Consider the following 17,797-nt stretch of genomic DNA (forward strand, 5'->3'; position numbering starts at 1 on the left):
GGAGGGAGGTTGGGGAGGGTTATGGAAGGGGGGCAGAGGCACTCATAAAGACTTGATCTCTACACATGAAAGTCCGCTCAGGCCCACATGCGTCACACATGGATGAATGAATGAATGAGTGAGAGCAGCCCTGGCAACGGTGCCTCTGACCACTCGTCCGGCCCGGCCCGTTCTACTCTCCTGCAACCCGTCCCGGCTTTGCGGGAGGTTACGCTGGCTGGTTACCGAATTCTGGGTGAGGGGAGAACTTAAGTTTATTCGGCGGGCAGACGGGCAGACGAAAGAAGGAGGGGGGGCTTGGGAGCTCAGCGTTCCCGCCCTGCGCCACCCGACCTCGCCGCCGCTGCCATAGTCTTCGCCGCGCCGCACTTGGGGCAATCGTCCTTGGTCGTCCCCTTCATCGCCCGACTTCCGTGCTCCGCTCTGCTCATTTGTTCACCTCCTGCTGGCGCTCTCTCTCTCCGACCCCCCCCCCCCCCGATTTAGCCAAGCTGTAGTACACAGCTTCACACTGTTTCCAGCGTGTTGGAGTGAGTGAGTTCGAGAGTCACATTGAGCTTTCGATCTGGTTTTGGATGTGCGTCAGTGGTGCACTGCAAGCTGGGAATTAAGTCCGGCCTGACAGTGTTTTCGTATGTTTTGACTCAAGTTTGGTCAGATTTTGACTGGAGTGCGCAATTCGCAGTTTGGCTGTGCACGAGAGATCTCATACTGGGGATTCCATAGGTCCTGAGGTTAGGAAGCAAGAGGTTTCGTCGTCTGAGGCCGAGCTGTAATGTGCACAGAGTTTGATTGAGCAGCCTGGTAGGGTCTATCAACGGCTGCAGTGCAACTAGTGTCAGAATAGCTGGCTGGGAGTGGATTATCAGTTGTGGTACCAGATCTGGCTGAGTGGTAGCTTGGTCGCTTCTTGCAGTGAAGCTCGAGCTTGAGTTGGGTGAGATCTAGTCTTGCTCGGGGGTAATTAGTCCTGGAGAGTGTGGGCACTATCTAAGATCCAATCTGAGACAATTGGCCGAATCAATTTCGGGGAGTTCAAGCTGGAGGCGATCCTTGACACTTTTGAAATAATTGTGGCCGGAGTACCTTTGAGTCGCACCGTGCGCACAATTATCTTGAAGAGCAGTGGTCGTTTGCACCCTGGCCTCATTTTGATAATTCCAGCGTCCCGTGGAGTTCGCGTACCATTTTGTAAGCTGGCTTTGTGTTTCAGGTGTTGATCAATACACACGGTCTTGAATCGTGACTCTAAATTGAGTTTTGAAACTGCTAATGTGTAAGTCTGAGTCAACGTTGCCCGTAGGTGCAAACTTCTGCTTGATGACAACTTTCAGGCTGTTTTGCTGACCTCGTTATCAGATGTTAGTATTCAAATTTGCGGAGGCCAGTGCAGAAAGTAATTGTGCCATTGAATATTATTTCCGACATTTTCCGATGATTTCGGAGATTCAAGGTTTGGGTGTTAAATTGGCGACCCAGTAGTGTTATGCGACTTGATGTGCCGGTTTCAGTAGCGAAGGGAGTTAGAAAATGTAACGTATCTCTTTGGTGAACTCTTTCAATACGAGAGGTTCTCCTGAAGTTCTGTAGTGTAATTTCTACTGTTGCACGGGTTTCTGTGTGAAGATTGGCTTTCTCAAGCCTTCGTTGGCTGTTCGGAAGAGTATTATGTGAACAGCTGTCATCCATGACTCCATTCGCACTCGCACTGTAGGACTTGAATCTGGAGTAGTGTGGACTTTAGGAGCTACTCTCGCAGGTCGTGTGCAGTGTGAATTATCTTGCAGCCATGGTGGGTTATGACCTGTCGGCGCTGCCTCAGAAACCGGCTTGGTTGGAGTCTCTCTTGGCCGAGAGGTTCTTTGTGCCGTGTGCCAAGCACGGGGCGTTCAAGAAGAACGAGAGAAATGTGTTCTGTGTGGACTGCAATGCTGGTGTGTGTCAGCATTGTGTTCCTGATCACCAGAACCATTGTATTCTCCAGATTCGTCGTTATGTGTACCACGATGTGATCCGTCTGCAAGATATGCAGCGTCTCCTGGACTGCTCAACGGTTCAGACGTACATTATCAATAGCGCGCGGGTGGTGTTCCTAAATCAGAGGCCGCAGCCCCGTCCGTCGAAGGGGTTGGGCAACGCTTGCGGTACTTGTGACAGGAGCCTGCAAGACTCTTACGCATACTGCTCAGTGGCATGCAAGGTGGATGCCGTTGTTAGCAGCGGGAAGGACCTATCAACACTTCTGCCTGAGAGCGGCAACATGCCGTACTCGTTCTTCACATGTTCCCCGACTCGGAGCTTGAAAGGTGGGAAACACGAGTTGGAGGATGAGCTATTGACGGACTCACTGTGCGACGGGTCGCCGACGCATACTTCGTCAGCATCGACAGGCAGCGAGGGGATAGGATTCTGTGGCATTGTGTCGACGGCTTCGACTCAATTGCTGCCCAAGAAAGTTCGAAGCGGACGTATTTCGTCGATGGCGACGTCGCCGAAGTCTGTAATATTCCCGGTGTCTGTGAAGAGAAGAAAAGGGACTCCTCACAGATCTCCATTTTGTTAGGTACAAGCTCTAAGTAGAGAGCCATGTTGCGTTATTCATCCTCCATCCCACATATTTTTTGGTATCTCGCTCAGTCGGTTACCCAGAAGTTGTTATTGGCCTCCCTTGTGCGAGAGGTTTCATCGACAAAGCTGCAGGTCGTTTCTTACGACTGATCGGAACAACTAAAGCAGCATGTTCTTCCAGTCCGGTTCGAAAGTTAGCCCTACATCTACGGTGGTTGGAAGGAGCGGTTTGATTGATTCTTTATTGGATGCTAGCTCGGCGATATAATTTAAGAGTTTGCGAAGTTTTGGGGACACACAGAGGGTCGAGGTGATTGGACGCCTTGATAGCCTAACTCAGGCTGCTTTGTTAAGGAGGACGCCTACCATTGTGGTGTTTCGGCTATAGTTTTTGATTCATCCGTCTGCGGCAAGCACTCATTAGGTAGAGAGTCTCTGTCGGGACTAGATCGGAATGAGGACCCGATTGTTAGTATTGGAGCCGGAATGGCGAAGCGCTCCCATTCGAGAGTTGAGTGCAACAATCCTGAGGGATGCGACGTTAATTGGTGGCCTGTAATTACAGATAATTCACAGAGGAGTTGGTTCTCTCAGTAGTGTCAAGCAGATCTTGCTTGTTGTAGTTCTACGTTATTATGATTTCAGGATGTGACGCCGTACATGCAATAAAAGCTTGGCTATGTCCGTGACTATACTATTTTTGCTGTCTTATTGTGCACAGCTTGTGACAGTTCCAAGTGGTCCAATTTGCTTCGTAATTTCGAATGAAGCAGTTCATTCAACATTCTTTAAGAAAGGAAGTCCTGATGTGAAATTCAATTCTAAACAGAAATTGATATATGTCCCACCTGCTTTTTCTGGTTTTGACAATGGCAACTGTAATTCCTACTGAGGATGCATCATCAGTATGGGAGTATGCGAGGACCTTTCTTGGGATGAGAGTAGCTTCTTATTCACTTGTGACGGAATTCAATACAAGTTCAATAATTCTTTACTGAGCACTTGATTGCCAGAGCTGTGCGCTGTGTGCTCTCAGTGTCTGGCATCGACAAAGAGTTCTGTTGTGGTAACTTACCACTTGTCGCCACCTATTTTCTCAGTAACTATTCAAATCTTTAAGTCGGCTGCATAATCGCAGGTAGTTCATTCTACATTTTCAAGGAACAGTGAATCTAAACTTTTCAGGAACAAGCTCATCAAATCCGCGTACAGCTTCTTTGATTGTAACTGAAGGTAGCTGACAATGTAGTTTGTGTGATTCCACTACTATCGTGCAGAAGGTACAAACACTTCCAAGCGCTGAAATCGTGAACAACACCAAACCGATTAGGCACAAGTGTTTACAGCAGATGTAAGCGCCGGAAGTTGTCGTGATGGGGTGACGAACACAAGAGAGAAGCGACAATTGTTAACCAATATCCCTTCGAATTTATCACTTAATTTTCACTTCACTATGCAAACCTTACCATGCATGCGAATGTGTGGAAATTGAAGGTCTCATAAATAGAGGAGAAAGTAAGCCACCTGCTACGATCATGCGCAGACAGGGCTTCTCCGCTCTATAATAGCCAAATAATATGTGCTCATCATGAATTCTAGTGAGGGTATCTTGGCATTTCAGTTGTTGATTACCTCAGTCATCAGATCCTTCACTAGCAATACAATGCAGGACATGCAACCATTTAGCACCTACAGAAGTTCAGTCCCACGTTTCAATAGACTACAGAAATGCAAGAAGCTTATTTGAGACATGCATAACGCCAAAAAGATCAGTTATCATGAAAGCACCGTTTCCACAAGTCATCACGTATCAAAAGTCCATTGCCCACAAAAAGGTGCCCAGTGTTGCCAGTCAAATGCTCAGGCAAACTTCCAACTGTTTGTATCCAAAATATCAACTCGAAAGATATGAGGAATACAGAACCAAGCTTGACAAACAATGACTATTAATCCAAGATGTACAATGGACTTAGGAGAAGTATGCCTCCAAATACAAAAAAATCTTTCAATATACGAGTGACCAGTCTACACATGATTTATCATAACGACAACAGAAACAATCATCCGAACATGGTACAACGTACAATCAATGAGCTTGTTAAAAACATTATGGCATATACTAGAGACACTCTTAACACAAGCACCCTAACCCACTGGTCAAATCTAAACAGTTCCAACAGACACGGAAGGCAAAATGACAAGGCAGTATTAAAACAATGGCAATTTCTTAAATGCTAACAATATCAGGATACTGAAAAGTGAGACACATAACAGCAAATAACCCAAGCCACACGTCAATTTACAACAAGCTAAACTGATCAACATCACCACTGCCATCCAAAAAAACCAAACAAAAACAGTTCCTGTTTCATTACATTTCCGACGTATTCCAATTCGACATCGTCAGAAACAATTCACGGTGACATATTGTAACACCCAACAAAAAAAGGACATCCCGAATGTTAAAAGCCATTGGGGCAACACAAACATTCGCCGGCGGACTTTCATATGCAAATGCCACATCCAACAGTACACCCGGACAACCGCACTTTGGTGGGTTCAAAAGAACCCGAAACTGATTTTATTCTGTTTTTTTTTGGTTTTTTTCAAGTTTTTTCGCTTCACGTCCCCATAAAATCTGTACAAGGATTTCCCTCCCTATGCTCTCTCTCCCCTGATTCTCCTCGCCAGCTGGATGTCCTTTGGCATGATCGTCACCCGCTTCGCATGGATGGCGCACAAGTTCGTGTCCTCGAACAGACCCACCAGGTATGCCTCTGCTGCCTCCTGAAGCGCCAGCACGGCGTGGCTCTGGAAACGCAGATCGGTCTGCAAATCACACACACACTCTCAGCCCACGACCCGCTGCCACACCATTCCATTCTCACTCCGCACCCACCACCCTTCGCCCCCTCAACACACCACACATCAACGCCCACCTCCTCTCACCAAAACCAACCCCGTCGCGTATCAAACGCGCCCTTACCTTGAAGTCCTGTGCGATCTCGCGGACCAGTCTCTGGAACGGCAACTTGCGGATCAGCAACTCCGTGCTCTTCTGGTACTTGCGAATCTCCCTGCGCACTCGCACACACAACCCTTCCATCAGTTTCACAACCAACACACCCACTCCGCCCCAACTGTCCCCATACAACATCCCCTTCCCACCCACCCACACGCATGCTCCCGTACCCCGACCTCCACTTACTCACCGAAGAGCGACTGTTCCTGGCCGATAACGATGTGGCTTCTTCACTCCTCCCGTGGTCGGAGCCGACTTCCTCGCAGCCTGCCACATGCAATGCCCACCTCGTCACGCACAACACCCTGCCCGCGCATACACGCCCCCTACCTCCACAATCCTCACCCCCCTCCCCGCAAACCCCTGCCCACGCTCACATACGCCTCACTTCACTCCGCACATCGTCCACGCCCACTCACCTTCGTCGCCAGCTGCTTCCTCGGAGCCTTTCCTCCCGTCGACTTACGCGCAGTCTGCTTGGTACGCGCCATCCTGACACTGCCACCACCACATCGCGGTTCAACTTCCCCATTAGCACCCTAAATTTCTCCACTCCAACTTCTCACCTCCCACCCTCGCAAACGCTCATGTCACCCCATCGCCGTCATCAACATCACCGGCACCACTAACAACAACAACAACAACAACAACAAACGCGCAGGTGCCTCCACTTCTCAGCACAACGGTTGACTCACTCCCTCCTCCTCGTCGCAAGTCATACCCCTGCCCATGCTACTCCCCGAACACCACGCCCGACCCTGCAGCCCAACCGCTTCCTGTCCCAAGAACACTCTCACGATTACCTCCCATTCCCACTATCGACGCCACTCACTCGCTCACTCACCCTTCCGAACACGGCCGGAACTATCCACCCTACCACTCCCCACCCCAACACACTCCCGCCTCTCCCTCTCCCTCCACCTGTGCTGGGGTTTCCAACACTACCCCTCCCCATCACCGTCGCAAACTGCACTCACGCATGCAACCTCTAACGCGCGCAACCATCCTCCATAGCAAGAAACGCCATGTTCCGTCCGACACACCTTGCACCACCGCGGCAACGAACCAAACCGCTCCCACACCACCCTAACCGACCAGGGTTTCTGCGGAAATGTAGCTAAATAGAAATATGTGTGTAAACAACAAACCCTCCAACAAAAGCATCGCCGACACGACACGACAGCAAAAACCCGCAAGCCAGAGCCGGAACGCACCTCGGAAAACGATGCGGCGATGTAGAAGAAACGAGAGCACGGACGAACGATCGAATGAACGAACGGCAAGGTGCAAATGAGACCTCAAACACAAACGCACTGAAAGACACACACACACACACGAGGGTAACCAGACAATGAATGGCTCGGTGGAAAAACCAGGGTTCGGAAGGAAGCGTGTCTCGTCTCGAACGATACGCGCCCCTCCTCCTCCCCCGTTCCCACTGCAGGAGAGACCAAGGGCGATCTGGCTCTCTCTCCGCCCTTGGATGCTCCCGCATCCCACGGCCGCGACGCCCTTGTGCTCTCTCGCTCCGCAGGCCCAGGGGTGGTATCAGACTCAGATGGGAAGGTTCGAAGGATCTTATCTTTTCCCGGTCTTTTTTTTGTGAGAACTCTGCATTCTGAACGTGTTGTAGGTAGTATGCTGATTATAAGGTGGTATTTTGCGAGACTTCATATTTGAATCACTTTTTATGTAGTATTTTGCGTCATATTAATATTTAAATAATGTAATACAGCATATTGTGATAATACATACAAGTGTTATGTAATATATTTTGTAAGAAAAATGGAAGTATATTTATTTTTTACAAACACAAATTTATTTAACTTTTTAACAATTGTACCTTTTTGTATTAATATTATTGCCATGTAGACATTATAAATGTATAATTTTCAGACAGATTGTAAAATAATTTGAAAGAAAAAAATATTGTAAATTATGTGTTATAAGTTAGATGTTTTGTTTGAAGTTTCATGTTGCATGCTATTCAACCATATTTTGGATACTGATCTGACGATGCAACTCTTACCAATTTGCATCAACAACACGTAGAATTCGATCTACAACTACTCAAAAGTTTAGCTATTGCATGGAAAATGTATTTTTGTAACAAAAAAGAATAGGATATCACTTTCAACTATTTCCAATATGAAATTTGTTCCCAATTTAAAAGCTAGTTTTATAAAATGAATAATTTGTTTAATATAAATTACAATTCACATTATAATCCATAAAACAATAAGTATGTTAGATATACATGAGTTCAACCTTAAATTTTGAATTGAAGTGGTTGCCAATATGGAACTTAAATGCATTTATGTATACATACATACATACATACATACATATCCAAATAACACATTTAATAAAAAGGAAAAGTATTTCTCACAAAAAGCAATTGTTGATGACACAGAAAATGCAAAGCTCTAAAGGTGTGGAATTCTCAATTAAATGAAGTGATTTACGGATGAAGCGACAACCCATTCGAACTTAAACTCAGCACTTTCCCGCCCTTTACCACCCCTGGGCCTGCGGAGCGAGAGAGCACAAGGGCGTCGCGGCCGTGGGATGCGGGAGCATCCAAGGGCGGAGAGAGAGCCAGATCGCCCTTGGTCTCTCCTGCAGTGGGAACGGGGGAGGAGGAGGGGCGCGTATCGTTCGAGACGAGACACGCTTCCTTCCGAACCCTGGTTTTTCCACCGAGCCATTCATTGTCTGGTTACCCTCGTGTGTGTGTGTGTGTCTTTCAGTGCGTTTGTGTTTGAGGTCTCATTTGCACCTTGCCGTTCGTTCGTTCGATCGTTCGTCCGTGCTCTCGTTTCTTCTACATCGCCGCATCGTTTTCCGAGGTGCGTTCCGGCTCTGGCTTGCGGGTTTTTGCTGTCGTGTCGTGTCGGCGATGCTTTTGTTGGAGGGTTTGTTGTTTACACACATATTTCTATTTAGCTACATTTCCGCAGAAACCCTGGTCGGTTAGGGTGGTGTGGGAGCGGTTTGGTTCGTTGCCGCGGTGGTGCAAGGTGTGTCGGACGGAACATGGCGTTTCTTGCTATGGAGGATGGTTGCGCGCGTTAGAGGTTGCATGCGTGAGTGCAGTTTGCGACGGTGATGGGGAGGGGTAGTGTTGGAAACCCCAGCACAGGTGGAGGGAGAGGGAGAGGCGGGAGTGTGTTGGGGTGGGGAGTGGTAGGGTGGATAGTTCCGGCCGTGTTCGGAAGGGTGAGTGAGCGAGTGAGTGGCGTCGATAGTGGGAATGGGAGGTAATCGTGAGAGTGTTCTTGGGACAGGAAGCGGTTGGGCTGCAGGGTCGGGCGTGGTGTTCGGGGAGTAGCATGGGCAGGGGTATGACTTGCGACGAGGAGGAGGGAGTGAGTCAACCGTTGTGCTGAGAAGTGGAGGCACCTGCGCGTTTGTTGTTGTTGTTGTTGTTGTTGTTAGTGGTGCCGGTGATGTTGATGACGGCGATGGGGTGACATGAGCGTTTGCGAGGGTGGGAGGTGAGAAGTTGGAGTGGAGAAATTTAGGGTGCTAATGGGGAAGTTGAACCGCGATGTGGTGGTGGCAGTGTCAGGATGGCGCGTACCAAGCAGACTGCGCGTAAGTCGACGGGAGGAAAGGCTCCGAGGAAGCAGCTGGCGACGAAGGTGAGTGGGCGTGGACGATGTGCGGAGTGAAGTGAGGCGTATGTGAGCGTGGGCAGGGGTTTGCGGGGAGGGGGGTGAGGATTGTGGAGGTAGGGGGCGTGTATGCGCGGGCAGGGTGTTGTGCGTGACGAGGTGGGCATTGCATGTGGCAGGCTGCGAGGAAGTCGGCTCCGACCACGGGAGGAGTGAAGAAGCCACATCGTTATCGGCCAGGAACAGTCGCTCTTCGGTGAGTAAGTGGAGGTCGGGGTACGGGAGCATGCGTGTGGGTGGGTGGGAAGGGGATGTTGTATGGGGACAGTTGGGGCGGAGTGGGTGTGTTGGTTGTGAAACTGATGGAAGGGTTGTGTGTGCGAGTGCGCAGGGAGATTCGCAAGTACCAGAAGAGCACGGAGTTGCTGATCCGCAAGTTGCCGTTCCAGAGACTGGTCCGCGAGATCGCACAGGACTTCAAGGTAAGGGCGCGTTTGATACGCGACGGGGTTGGTTTTGGTGAGAGGAGGTGGGCGTTGATGTGTGGTGTGTTGAGGGGGCGAAGGGTGGTGGGTGCGGAGTGAGAATGGAATGGTGTGGCAGCGGGTCGTGGGCTGAGAGTGTGTGTGTGATTTGCAGACCGATCTGCGTTTCCAGAGCCACGCCGTGCTGGCGCTTCAGGAGGCAGCAGAGGCATACCTGGTGGGTCTGTTCGAGGACACGAACTTGTGCGCCATCCATGCGAAGCGGGTGACGATCATGCCAAAGGACATCCAGCTGGCGAGGAGAATCAGGGGAGAGAGAGCATAGGGAGGGAAATCCTTGTACAGATTTTATGGGGACGTGAAGCGAAAAAACTTGAAAAAAACCAAAAAAAAACAGAATAAAATCAGTTTCGGGTTCTTTTGAACCCACCAAAGTGCGGTTGTCCGGGTGTACTGTTGGATGTGGCATTTGCATATGAAAGTCCGCCGGCGAATGTTTGTGTTGCCCCAATGGCTTTGTTACACTTCACTACAGACTGCCTAAGTCTTCGGAATTTATGGTCAGTGCAGATTGTTCTCTCTGTCAAGGTTCGAGAGAACTTGTCAGTTAGCTTTCTTGGCGATTTTTATTCGATGACGTCGGGAAGGTACCAGTCGTGCTGGCTAGGAGTGGTGGCCTAGTATTTCGCATTTTTGCGGGAATCGGCGGTTTTCAGATACTTTTGCTCTTGACTTTGTAAATCTTTTTCACTCAATCACTGCCACTACACCAGCTCTGTCTTTTACGGGTATAGTGTTTTTTTTTTTTTTTTTTTTTTTTTTTCTTTTCTTTTAGTGGCAGCTCATCACATTGTTTGAGAAAGAAAACCTGGACTTAAACAGGTGGTTTTACTACCAATTGTCCTCGGGCAGCTGCCATTGTTTGCGTGGGCAGCCTATTCTTTCGCTGAGTGCAGTAGCCCGAGAGCTTTGACGGGTTGGATTTTAGGATACCATGTAGACAATACTGGTTTCATTTCTCCTGATCTACATATGCTGCTAAGGTGTACCCCGTTATGTCGGGTGGTCTGCGTCATTGTTGTTTGTTGTATCCGACTTTTTCGCCATGCTTGGTGGTCGATTTCCGCCGTCTTGAATGGCTCCCTCCTGCTGCCGGTTTCCCTCTCCACGGCTCCGTTGCTAGTGGTGGTGTTTTCACTATTCGAGATTTTTGGGTTCTATGGAACCATCGTGGTCACGTTGTTTTTCCGCGTCGCGACATTCAGTGTTTTACTTGCGCATTGTGCAATCCACGGTACTTATGCTGGGTAATTAGTTTCACGTGGTAACCTTGAGTTCACAGTGCCATTTTGCTTTCGCAAACGTTTCATCATTTGTTTCCCCCCCCCACGTGGTCCGAAATTCACGTAGTTTTCTACGTGCTTCAGTTTATGGTGGCAGTTTTCGACGCATTAGATGTAGTCCAATAGCGGAACATGTACCTCCTCGGTATTGGAATATGTCTATTGCGCTATATGCGCCGTGGAATTATTGGGGGTGATCTTTACAAAACGGATGTGCTGAATACCTTCGAAGTGAGCTAGTCGAAGATAATAACTCCCGGAGTTGCACCCAGTGAAGAATGCATGCGTGAGTGGAAGTGCTTCCATGTTGGCGGCTGTATTACGGCAGTCAATGAAAAAGCCTAGTGGGATGTGTTCGCATTGGTACTCGTGCCGAAGTTTCTCACGCAGAGGTAAGGGAAGTGAGATAGTTTTAAAAGAATTGGGGTATTGATCTTTTTTTCGTATTACTTCATATCAAAGTCAAAAAGTACTTCCCCAATCTCTACACTTAGGGATGGCATTGGTTTGAACCGAACCAGTTTCGAAGCTGTTGAAAACGATTAAACGGTTTGGATCATGCCGGTTTGAGGCGGACCGGTTCAATCAGTTTGGTAAATTTTTATAACTAGTTTCAACCAGTTTACAATAGCATGCTGTTAACTGTGTACGTGAATTTCTAGTGTCGGAGAGGCAGTTTTAGTTGGAAGTCCTTGTTGTGTTGAATTTCTGGACAACGGACTTTTTGTGGGTCAGCGTTATTCAACTACGAATTGCTGACCGAGTGGTGGCATCATCGCCTTACCCACCAGCTAATAGCCTTAAGTATAGACTGAGGACCAGATTAGACAAAGCTGATAAGAAGACATGAATGAGTGGCAACTCTTTTACCAGTTTGCACCAGTTATAAATCGGTTCCAAGCCGGTTCCAATCAGATTGAGCATAACCTGAAACTGGTTTGCATTTATCCAACAAAATTCTAACCGGTTTGATCGGATTGATCGGTTTAAACCGGTTTAACTCCGTTTCCGGAACCAATTTAACAGAAGCTAGAGGTTTAGGGGAGAGTAAATAAGGTCGGCCGCCTTTGAACTCGGCTAAATGGTATTAGCGGTGGGCATCTACTGCCGCTTCTGAAATATAACGATGGACGAATGTGGTGCTGAACTCAAAGGATGCGAGGCTACTCCAGTAAATAAAGCTATTTGAGAACAGCTAGCTGATGCATACGCCTGTGGACACTCTAATTGACTTACACCAGGTGACCAATTTGTTGGTGATACTCAACATGCACCCTCGTTCATCCACCAAACATCCCATCCATCTTGGCATTAGGATTAGGTGAAAAGAAAGTTACCCTGATGTGGCTTTTCTGTGGCGAGTAAACTCCAACTTGTACATAATGTTTTGTCCCCTAATAAAATATGACCTCTTGAGTATATATTAGGAATATGGTATTAGAGCAATTAGGATTCCTTAAAGGGTTAAACCTTGGAGATGTGGCAAAAATTAGAGAGAAGACCTCAAAATTAGAGACGACCTCAAGTTGTGACATAGCATAGTCAGACAAGTTATTAGAAGCTTATAATTACTATTTTTGGAAGCTTAAGATGTCCACAATCTTAAAGCAAGAGAACATGTGGAGCATTGTAGAAACAAAGAAGTCAATAACTTCATTTTTAGTACCTATAGTAGGAAGATCCTATACTAAGACACAATTAGCAGAAATAAAACAAAGAGTAAAATCAAGACTTACTATGTCAATAACAAATAGTTTGATTGGAATAGTTTCACAATTTAGTGATTCAACAAACATGTGAGACATGCTTAGAAAGATGTTCAATGCAAAAGACTAACTATAGATTGTGCTATTATCAAACAAAAGAAAGAAATAGGAGAAAGAAAGAGGAGATAAAAGAATGTCAATAAAAGAAAGAAGAAATATCAACACTTATCTTACAAAAGACATGTACATGAAGAATCAATTAAAGGCTTTTGGCAAAACTGTTACTAACAAGATATTTATAAAAATTATCCTGAATGAACTACTATGGAGCTACTAAATAGTGATCTAAGACATTATCTATATGAATCAATCTACATTTGAAGATATCATAGATAAGTTGTAGACTAAAATTCATTGAATAACAATAAAAGAACAAATTCTAAGAAACAAAGAAATATTGGTAGTACTACTCCAATGCATCTATTTCAAGGGGAGTAGACAAAATCACTTTGAGCAAAGAGGTGATTGAAGATAAAGAAGTTTTTTCTAAGCAATGCCACAATACTTTGGAGGACCAAGACTGACCACATAGCTAACCAATTTCAACCATAAGGGCTATTAAATTACTTAAGTGTAGAAGCACAATTATCTTTGACTTTGTAGTTTTGGACTTGCATGACATTGAAAAATTTGACCATATGTTTACTATATGTGTCGAGAACCAAATCACATTGCTCACAACTTCTTACAAAACTAATATCAAAATACTAATATCAACTATGGAGAAAGAAATACTTTTGGAAAATATGCTTATAAGACAACTAAAGCAAACTTTGTTGACTATCAAAACATAAATTAATATGTTAATTTAGGAGTTAAGAACTAATTTAGAAGAAAATTTTAAATCTTTGGATGGTAGATAAAGAAACCTCTAATAAATCAATAAAAACAATAGATAACAAATTCTATAAGATTGAAGCCATTGGATCCACCAATGTAACCTCAAATTTGGAAGCAATAAACTTGTATAATATTTATACATGCCAACATTGATTTATAACTTGATATCAATAGATTTATTGACAAACATCAACAAAGTAGCCATATTCACAAAAGAACAATGCTTAATATTAGACAATGAATATAACAAAAAAATAATAGTTTTAGGTAGTAGAAATCAACAAATTGGACTCTATCAATTTCTTCAAAAAATAATAGAACCTAAACCTAACTTAATTATAATAGAAAAAAAAATGTAAGATTGTAGTACAAAAGATATAGATACTGATACTATACCAGATTGCAACATCTATTGTGAGCTAATCAAGTGAAAATATTACTACTATTTAATACTATTTGAAAGACTTGCAAAGACTGCTTGGTAGGACAACAATTCTAGAAAAAAATTCCAAAGACCTCACCACACCATATTGAAAAGACATTTCAGCTTATCTACTTTGATTTAGTTGCATCCATGAAAACACCCTCTTTAGGATGATTAAGATACTTTGTTGTCTTTGCAAATGATGACTTCGACAAAAATTGGATTTATTTCATGGACACTAAAGATAAAATATTTAGAAAGTTTCAAGAATTTAGATCACAAGTAGAAAGAAAAACAAAAAGTCAAATAAGAAATTTGAGAACTAATAGAAGAAGAGAATATTTGACAAATAAATTCAATAGCTTCTTAACTAATCATGGAATAATAAGACAACTCACAATGGCTTACACCTTATAATAAAACAAGATTAGTGAATATTGAAACATATCACTACTCAAAAGGGCACACTTAATGTCAATTGCATGCCAATTACTTTGATACCTTTGAATTGAAGCCATCTATACAACTAATTATTTAGTGAGCTTGAATTTTACTTAAATTAATTGTAAAATAATCCTAGAACAATTTGGCTCAATAACATATCTACACATCTTAAAGAAAAACTGATCAAAATTTAAGAGAAAATCTATCACGTGCATATTTGTAGGATATGACAATCAATAAAAACATACAATTTTTTTGATCCCTTCCAATGCAAAATATGAATCAACCATAATATTATATTTGATTAAACATTCATAAGGTTTGATCACATTAGTAACCACTATACTTCTATAAATAAATATTATGAATATATATTTACTGTAATTGTTATCTATGTGATATGAATAGATAGAAGTAGGTAAAAATAGATTAATATCTTAATATCTTCTAGACAAGTTTCTTAGAAGCTTCATAGATGTTGCTTTGACTTTACATGTGTTTATACTTGATTGGTAGCTTAGAAACTTGGTCAACAAGTTAACCAAGTGCCATACATATTGGTAGCTTGTGGAACAAGCTAATTATGTGGTGCCCACATAAAAAACTTGCCTTGCAAGTTAAGATACGTGTCGTGCAAAGTCACCATATTTTTGGAGGTCCTATAGAATGTTGCTATGTAGCTCCTAGGTAAATAGTATATATAGAGGCAAGAGTGAAGCCTTCTTTACTCTTATCAATTCCTTTCTTACTTTTAGTCTAATTTCAAGGGTCTCTAGTTTTTTTGTATTTTGGCAATAGCCATTCTAGTTTCTTTCTTAATATATATATATATATATATATATATATATATCAAATTATTTCTATTTTGTCATCCTTCTTTGAGAAAAATCTCACTTGTTTATTCTTTTTAATTAAGTTCTTGTCTTTGACAGATTGACAAGAGTACACTTACAATATGAAAGCTTTGTCTAATTTTGATTAAGAGTGGATTATTCCTTTTTCTTGATAAGACATAAGCATATTAGAAGTTGTGGATTACCCTCTTCTAAACTGATATTGTTCTTAATATTTTCATTGTTCTCAAGTCCTCTCTTCTATTTGTCTTCTGCAATATTAGACATCTTCTCTTTTCCAAGTGTTATCATGACAAAACTTGTTGAAATGGAGAGTGCAATGGCACAAATGTAAGAGCATTCAGGGAGTGAATACTTGCGATGCATCAACTCAATTTATCACCATAAGGAGCAACAAGATTGGCAGGAAGTGAAGATATAGAAATGATTGGAGCTAGTTTAACATTTGTATCAAATCATATCCTTTCTCCTATGGTGGAACACTCTTCTAGTGTTAGAGAACCAAGAATTGTCCTATCCAAGAAGTTTGATGGTACCAGATTAAAGTTTAGATGATTTATCAATCAAGTTCAATTTATAATTGAACTTCAACTCCAAAGCTATTCAACCCTAAGATCGCAAGTTAGATTTGTAGGTATGCTTCTTTTAGATTCAGTATTATTATGGTTTTTATCTTTATTTGAACGATGAGATCCAATATTGGATAATCTGGAGGCTTTTTTTAGCAGAGTTTTGATTAATGTATTGTCAAGGACAATAATATGATAAAAAATAATAAAAAAATAAGACTTCTCTCAAAGAAAGATGACAAAATAGAAATAACTTAATATGTATATTAAGAAAGAAACTGGAATGACTATTGCCAAAAGCCAAGAAAACTAGAGACCCTTGAAACTAGACTAGAAGCAAGAAAAGAGTTGAGAAAAGTGAAGAAGGCTTCACTCTTGTCTCTATATATACTATCTACCTAGAGAATAAGTGTGATGTTCTATAAAGCTTCTAGGAAGCTTCTATAGCAAATATTATAAAATTAACTTACTTTTATATACTTTTACTTATTTCTACCTATTTATACATGTAATTACTGGCTTACATGCATATGTTCGTGACATTAATTCCTCTTTTAGAGACGAGTTCTACGAGGAGCGGTTATCATATGTTGAGAAAATCTATGATGCAACGAATTATATTTGCCACATACTCTAATCTTTGTTCTCTTCAAAGATGATTGATAGGGCCTCTCAACCAACGGTAGTGTCTCATGCCAGGGCGAGAAGACCATCCAATTATTTGATCATTGTTGAGGCTTTCATACCCTCTTTCAAATAAAATATTTGGAACACCATCATGAATTGTTCTTACGTCTAGTAAAATCACCAATCATTGAAAGTCTCTTCCAAGGTCGTAATACCAAACACATTGTACCTTGCCATCTATTCAAAGAAGAACATATTGTTCTTGAAGATCTTCATCTCGATTGCATCGTCTTGAAGGTTGTGACAATCGTAATGTCTCGTCCGACAGGTCAACAAATGAAGGCTCTTGATTTAAATCTGTTGGTTGTAGATTCTTCATCTCCTTTGCGTTACAATTACAAAGAAGCTACAAACAAGGATTGAAAGTAAAATGTTATCTTGCTTAGATCTTGTTTCTTTTATAAAGAAGGTTTTCATCTTGATTTTGATGGATGTTGTCGATAAAAAGCTTCTACCACTTTTGCTGCATTTGTAAGATTCTTTACTTCTTCCATGTACGTTCATTAATATCATATCTATACCAATGGAGAAGATATTCTAATTTATTTTGGCACCGCCTTGAATTTGAGACTTCTTCCACTTCAAATTCTTTATTATTGTCCACTTCTATGGAAGGAGGTGGAGCTTGTCTTCTTTTTGGTATGTCCACTGTCTTGTATGGTTCAAGAAGAGACACGTGGAATACTAAATGGATTTTTATTGACTCTAGTAGGTATAAACGATATGCAACTGGATTGATTCATGCAGAAATAGAAAATGGTCCAAGCCTTCAATAGTCTAACTTATCACAAGGACAAGTAGTCTTGATATTGCGATGAAATAACCATACCTTATCATCAATGTCGAATGGTGGTTACTCCTTTTGATAGACATCCGCATTGTCTTTTTGCTGTTCTTGAGCTTCTTTTAATTGTGCCTTCATCATTGCATGTAACGCTGACAAATGAATTGCCAAATCTTTTGCTACAGGATTATCAACTTTTGAAAAGTCAAAAATATCAAGTCATGGATGATAACCATAATTGGCAAAGAAAGGTGTTTGTTTTGTAGAAGAATGTATCGTGTTATTATAAGCAAACTCTGCTAATGGCAAAAGAGTTGTTCAATCATCTTGTTGGTAGTTAATGGTACATCTTAAATATTACTCCAAAACTTGATTAAGACGCTCTGTTTGTCCA

At 43.0% G+C, this 17,797-nt stretch overlaps 2 protein-coding genes and 1 non-coding gene across 5 annotated transcripts; 2 read left to right on the plus strand and 1 right to left on the minus strand.

Moving 5' to 3' along the window:
* Window positions 1-295: 295 nt before the first annotated feature.
* LOC112295294 (protein RGF1 INDUCIBLE TRANSCRIPTION FACTOR 1) lies at window positions 296-3,265 on the plus strand. The gene has a single exon (XR_016498248.1). It is a non-coding gene; the product is annotated as a protein RGF1 INDUCIBLE TRANSCRIPTION FACTOR 1 (transcript).
* A 1,852-nt stretch (window positions 3,266-5,117) lies between these two features.
* On the minus strand, window positions 5,118-6,935 carry LOC112295295 (histone H3.3). 2 transcript variants are annotated; one of them, XM_024546657.3, is made up of 5 exons: window positions 6,805-6,935; window positions 6,010-6,088; window positions 5,781-5,857; window positions 5,555-5,645; window positions 5,118-5,397 (listed from the first exon to the last, which is right to left on the minus strand). In XM_024546657.3, the coding sequence occupies exons 2-5, from the start codon at window positions 6,079-6,081 to the stop codon at window positions 5,227-5,229; spliced, it is 411 nt and encodes a 136-aa protein (XP_024402425.1). In that variant the 5' UTR covers window positions 6,082-6,088; window positions 6,805-6,935; the 3' UTR covers window positions 5,118-5,226. The 2 variants fall into 2 exon arrangements, with proteins under 2 accessions (XP_024402425.1, XP_024402426.1); XM_024546658.3 differs by lacking the exon at window positions 6,805-6,935 and adding an exon at window positions 6,634-6,788.
* Window positions 6,936-8,308: 1,373 nt separating this feature from the next.
* LOC112294954 (histone H3.3) lies at window positions 8,309-10,126 on the plus strand. Of its 2 annotated transcripts, none has more exons than XM_024545972.2 (5): window positions 8,309-8,439; window positions 9,156-9,234; window positions 9,387-9,463; window positions 9,599-9,689; window positions 9,847-10,126. In XM_024545972.2, exons 2-5 carry the CDS (start codon window positions 9,163-9,165, stop codon window positions 10,015-10,017), a joined length of 411 nt encoding a protein of 136 aa, XP_024401740.2. In that variant the 5' UTR covers window positions 8,309-8,439; window positions 9,156-9,162; the 3' UTR covers window positions 10,018-10,126. The 2 variants fall into 2 exon arrangements, with proteins under 2 accessions (XP_024401740.2, XP_024401741.1); XM_024545973.3 differs by lacking the exon at window positions 8,309-8,439 and adding an exon at window positions 8,456-8,610.
* The last annotated feature ends 7,671 nt before the right edge of the window (window positions 10,127-17,797 follow it).

The sequence above is a fragment of the Physcomitrium patens genome, chromosome 18, assembly GCF_059467195.1.
Source record: "Physcomitrium patens ecotype Gransden chromosome 18, ASM5946719v1, whole genome shotgun sequence".
Taxonomy (NCBI): Eukaryota; Viridiplantae; Streptophyta; class Bryopsida; order Funariales; family Funariaceae; genus Physcomitrium; species Physcomitrium patens.

What these genes read in the sequence shown, in the direction of transcription:
- LOC112295295 (XM_024546657.3), bottom strand. Translation starts at nt 6,081, where the DNA reads ATGGCGCGTACCAAGCAGACTGCGCGTAAGTCGACGGGAGGAAAGGCT. An exon ending in CCAGGAACAGTCGCTCTTCG is followed by an intron (nt 5,646 to 5,780) that starts GTGAGTAAGTGG and finishes GCGAGTGCGCAG; the next exon opens with GGAGATTCGCAAGTACCAGA. An exon ending in AGATCGCACAGGACTTCAAG is followed by an intron (nt 5,398 to 5,554) that starts GTAAGGGCGCGT and finishes TGTGATTTGCAG; the next exon opens with ACCGATCTGCGTTTCCAGAG.
- LOC112294954 (XM_024545972.2), top strand. Translation starts at nt 9,163, where the DNA reads ATGGCGCGTACCAAGCAGACTGCGCGTAAGTCGACGGGAGGAAAGGCT. An exon ending in GGAAGCAGCTGGCGACGAAG is followed by an intron (nt 9,235 to 9,386) that starts GTGAGTGGGCGT and finishes TGCATGTGGCAG; the next exon opens with GCTGCGAGGAAGTCGGCTCC. An exon ending in AGATCGCACAGGACTTCAAG is followed by an intron (nt 9,690 to 9,846) that starts GTAAGGGCGCGT and finishes TGTGATTTGCAG; the next exon opens with ACCGATCTGCGTTTCCAGAG.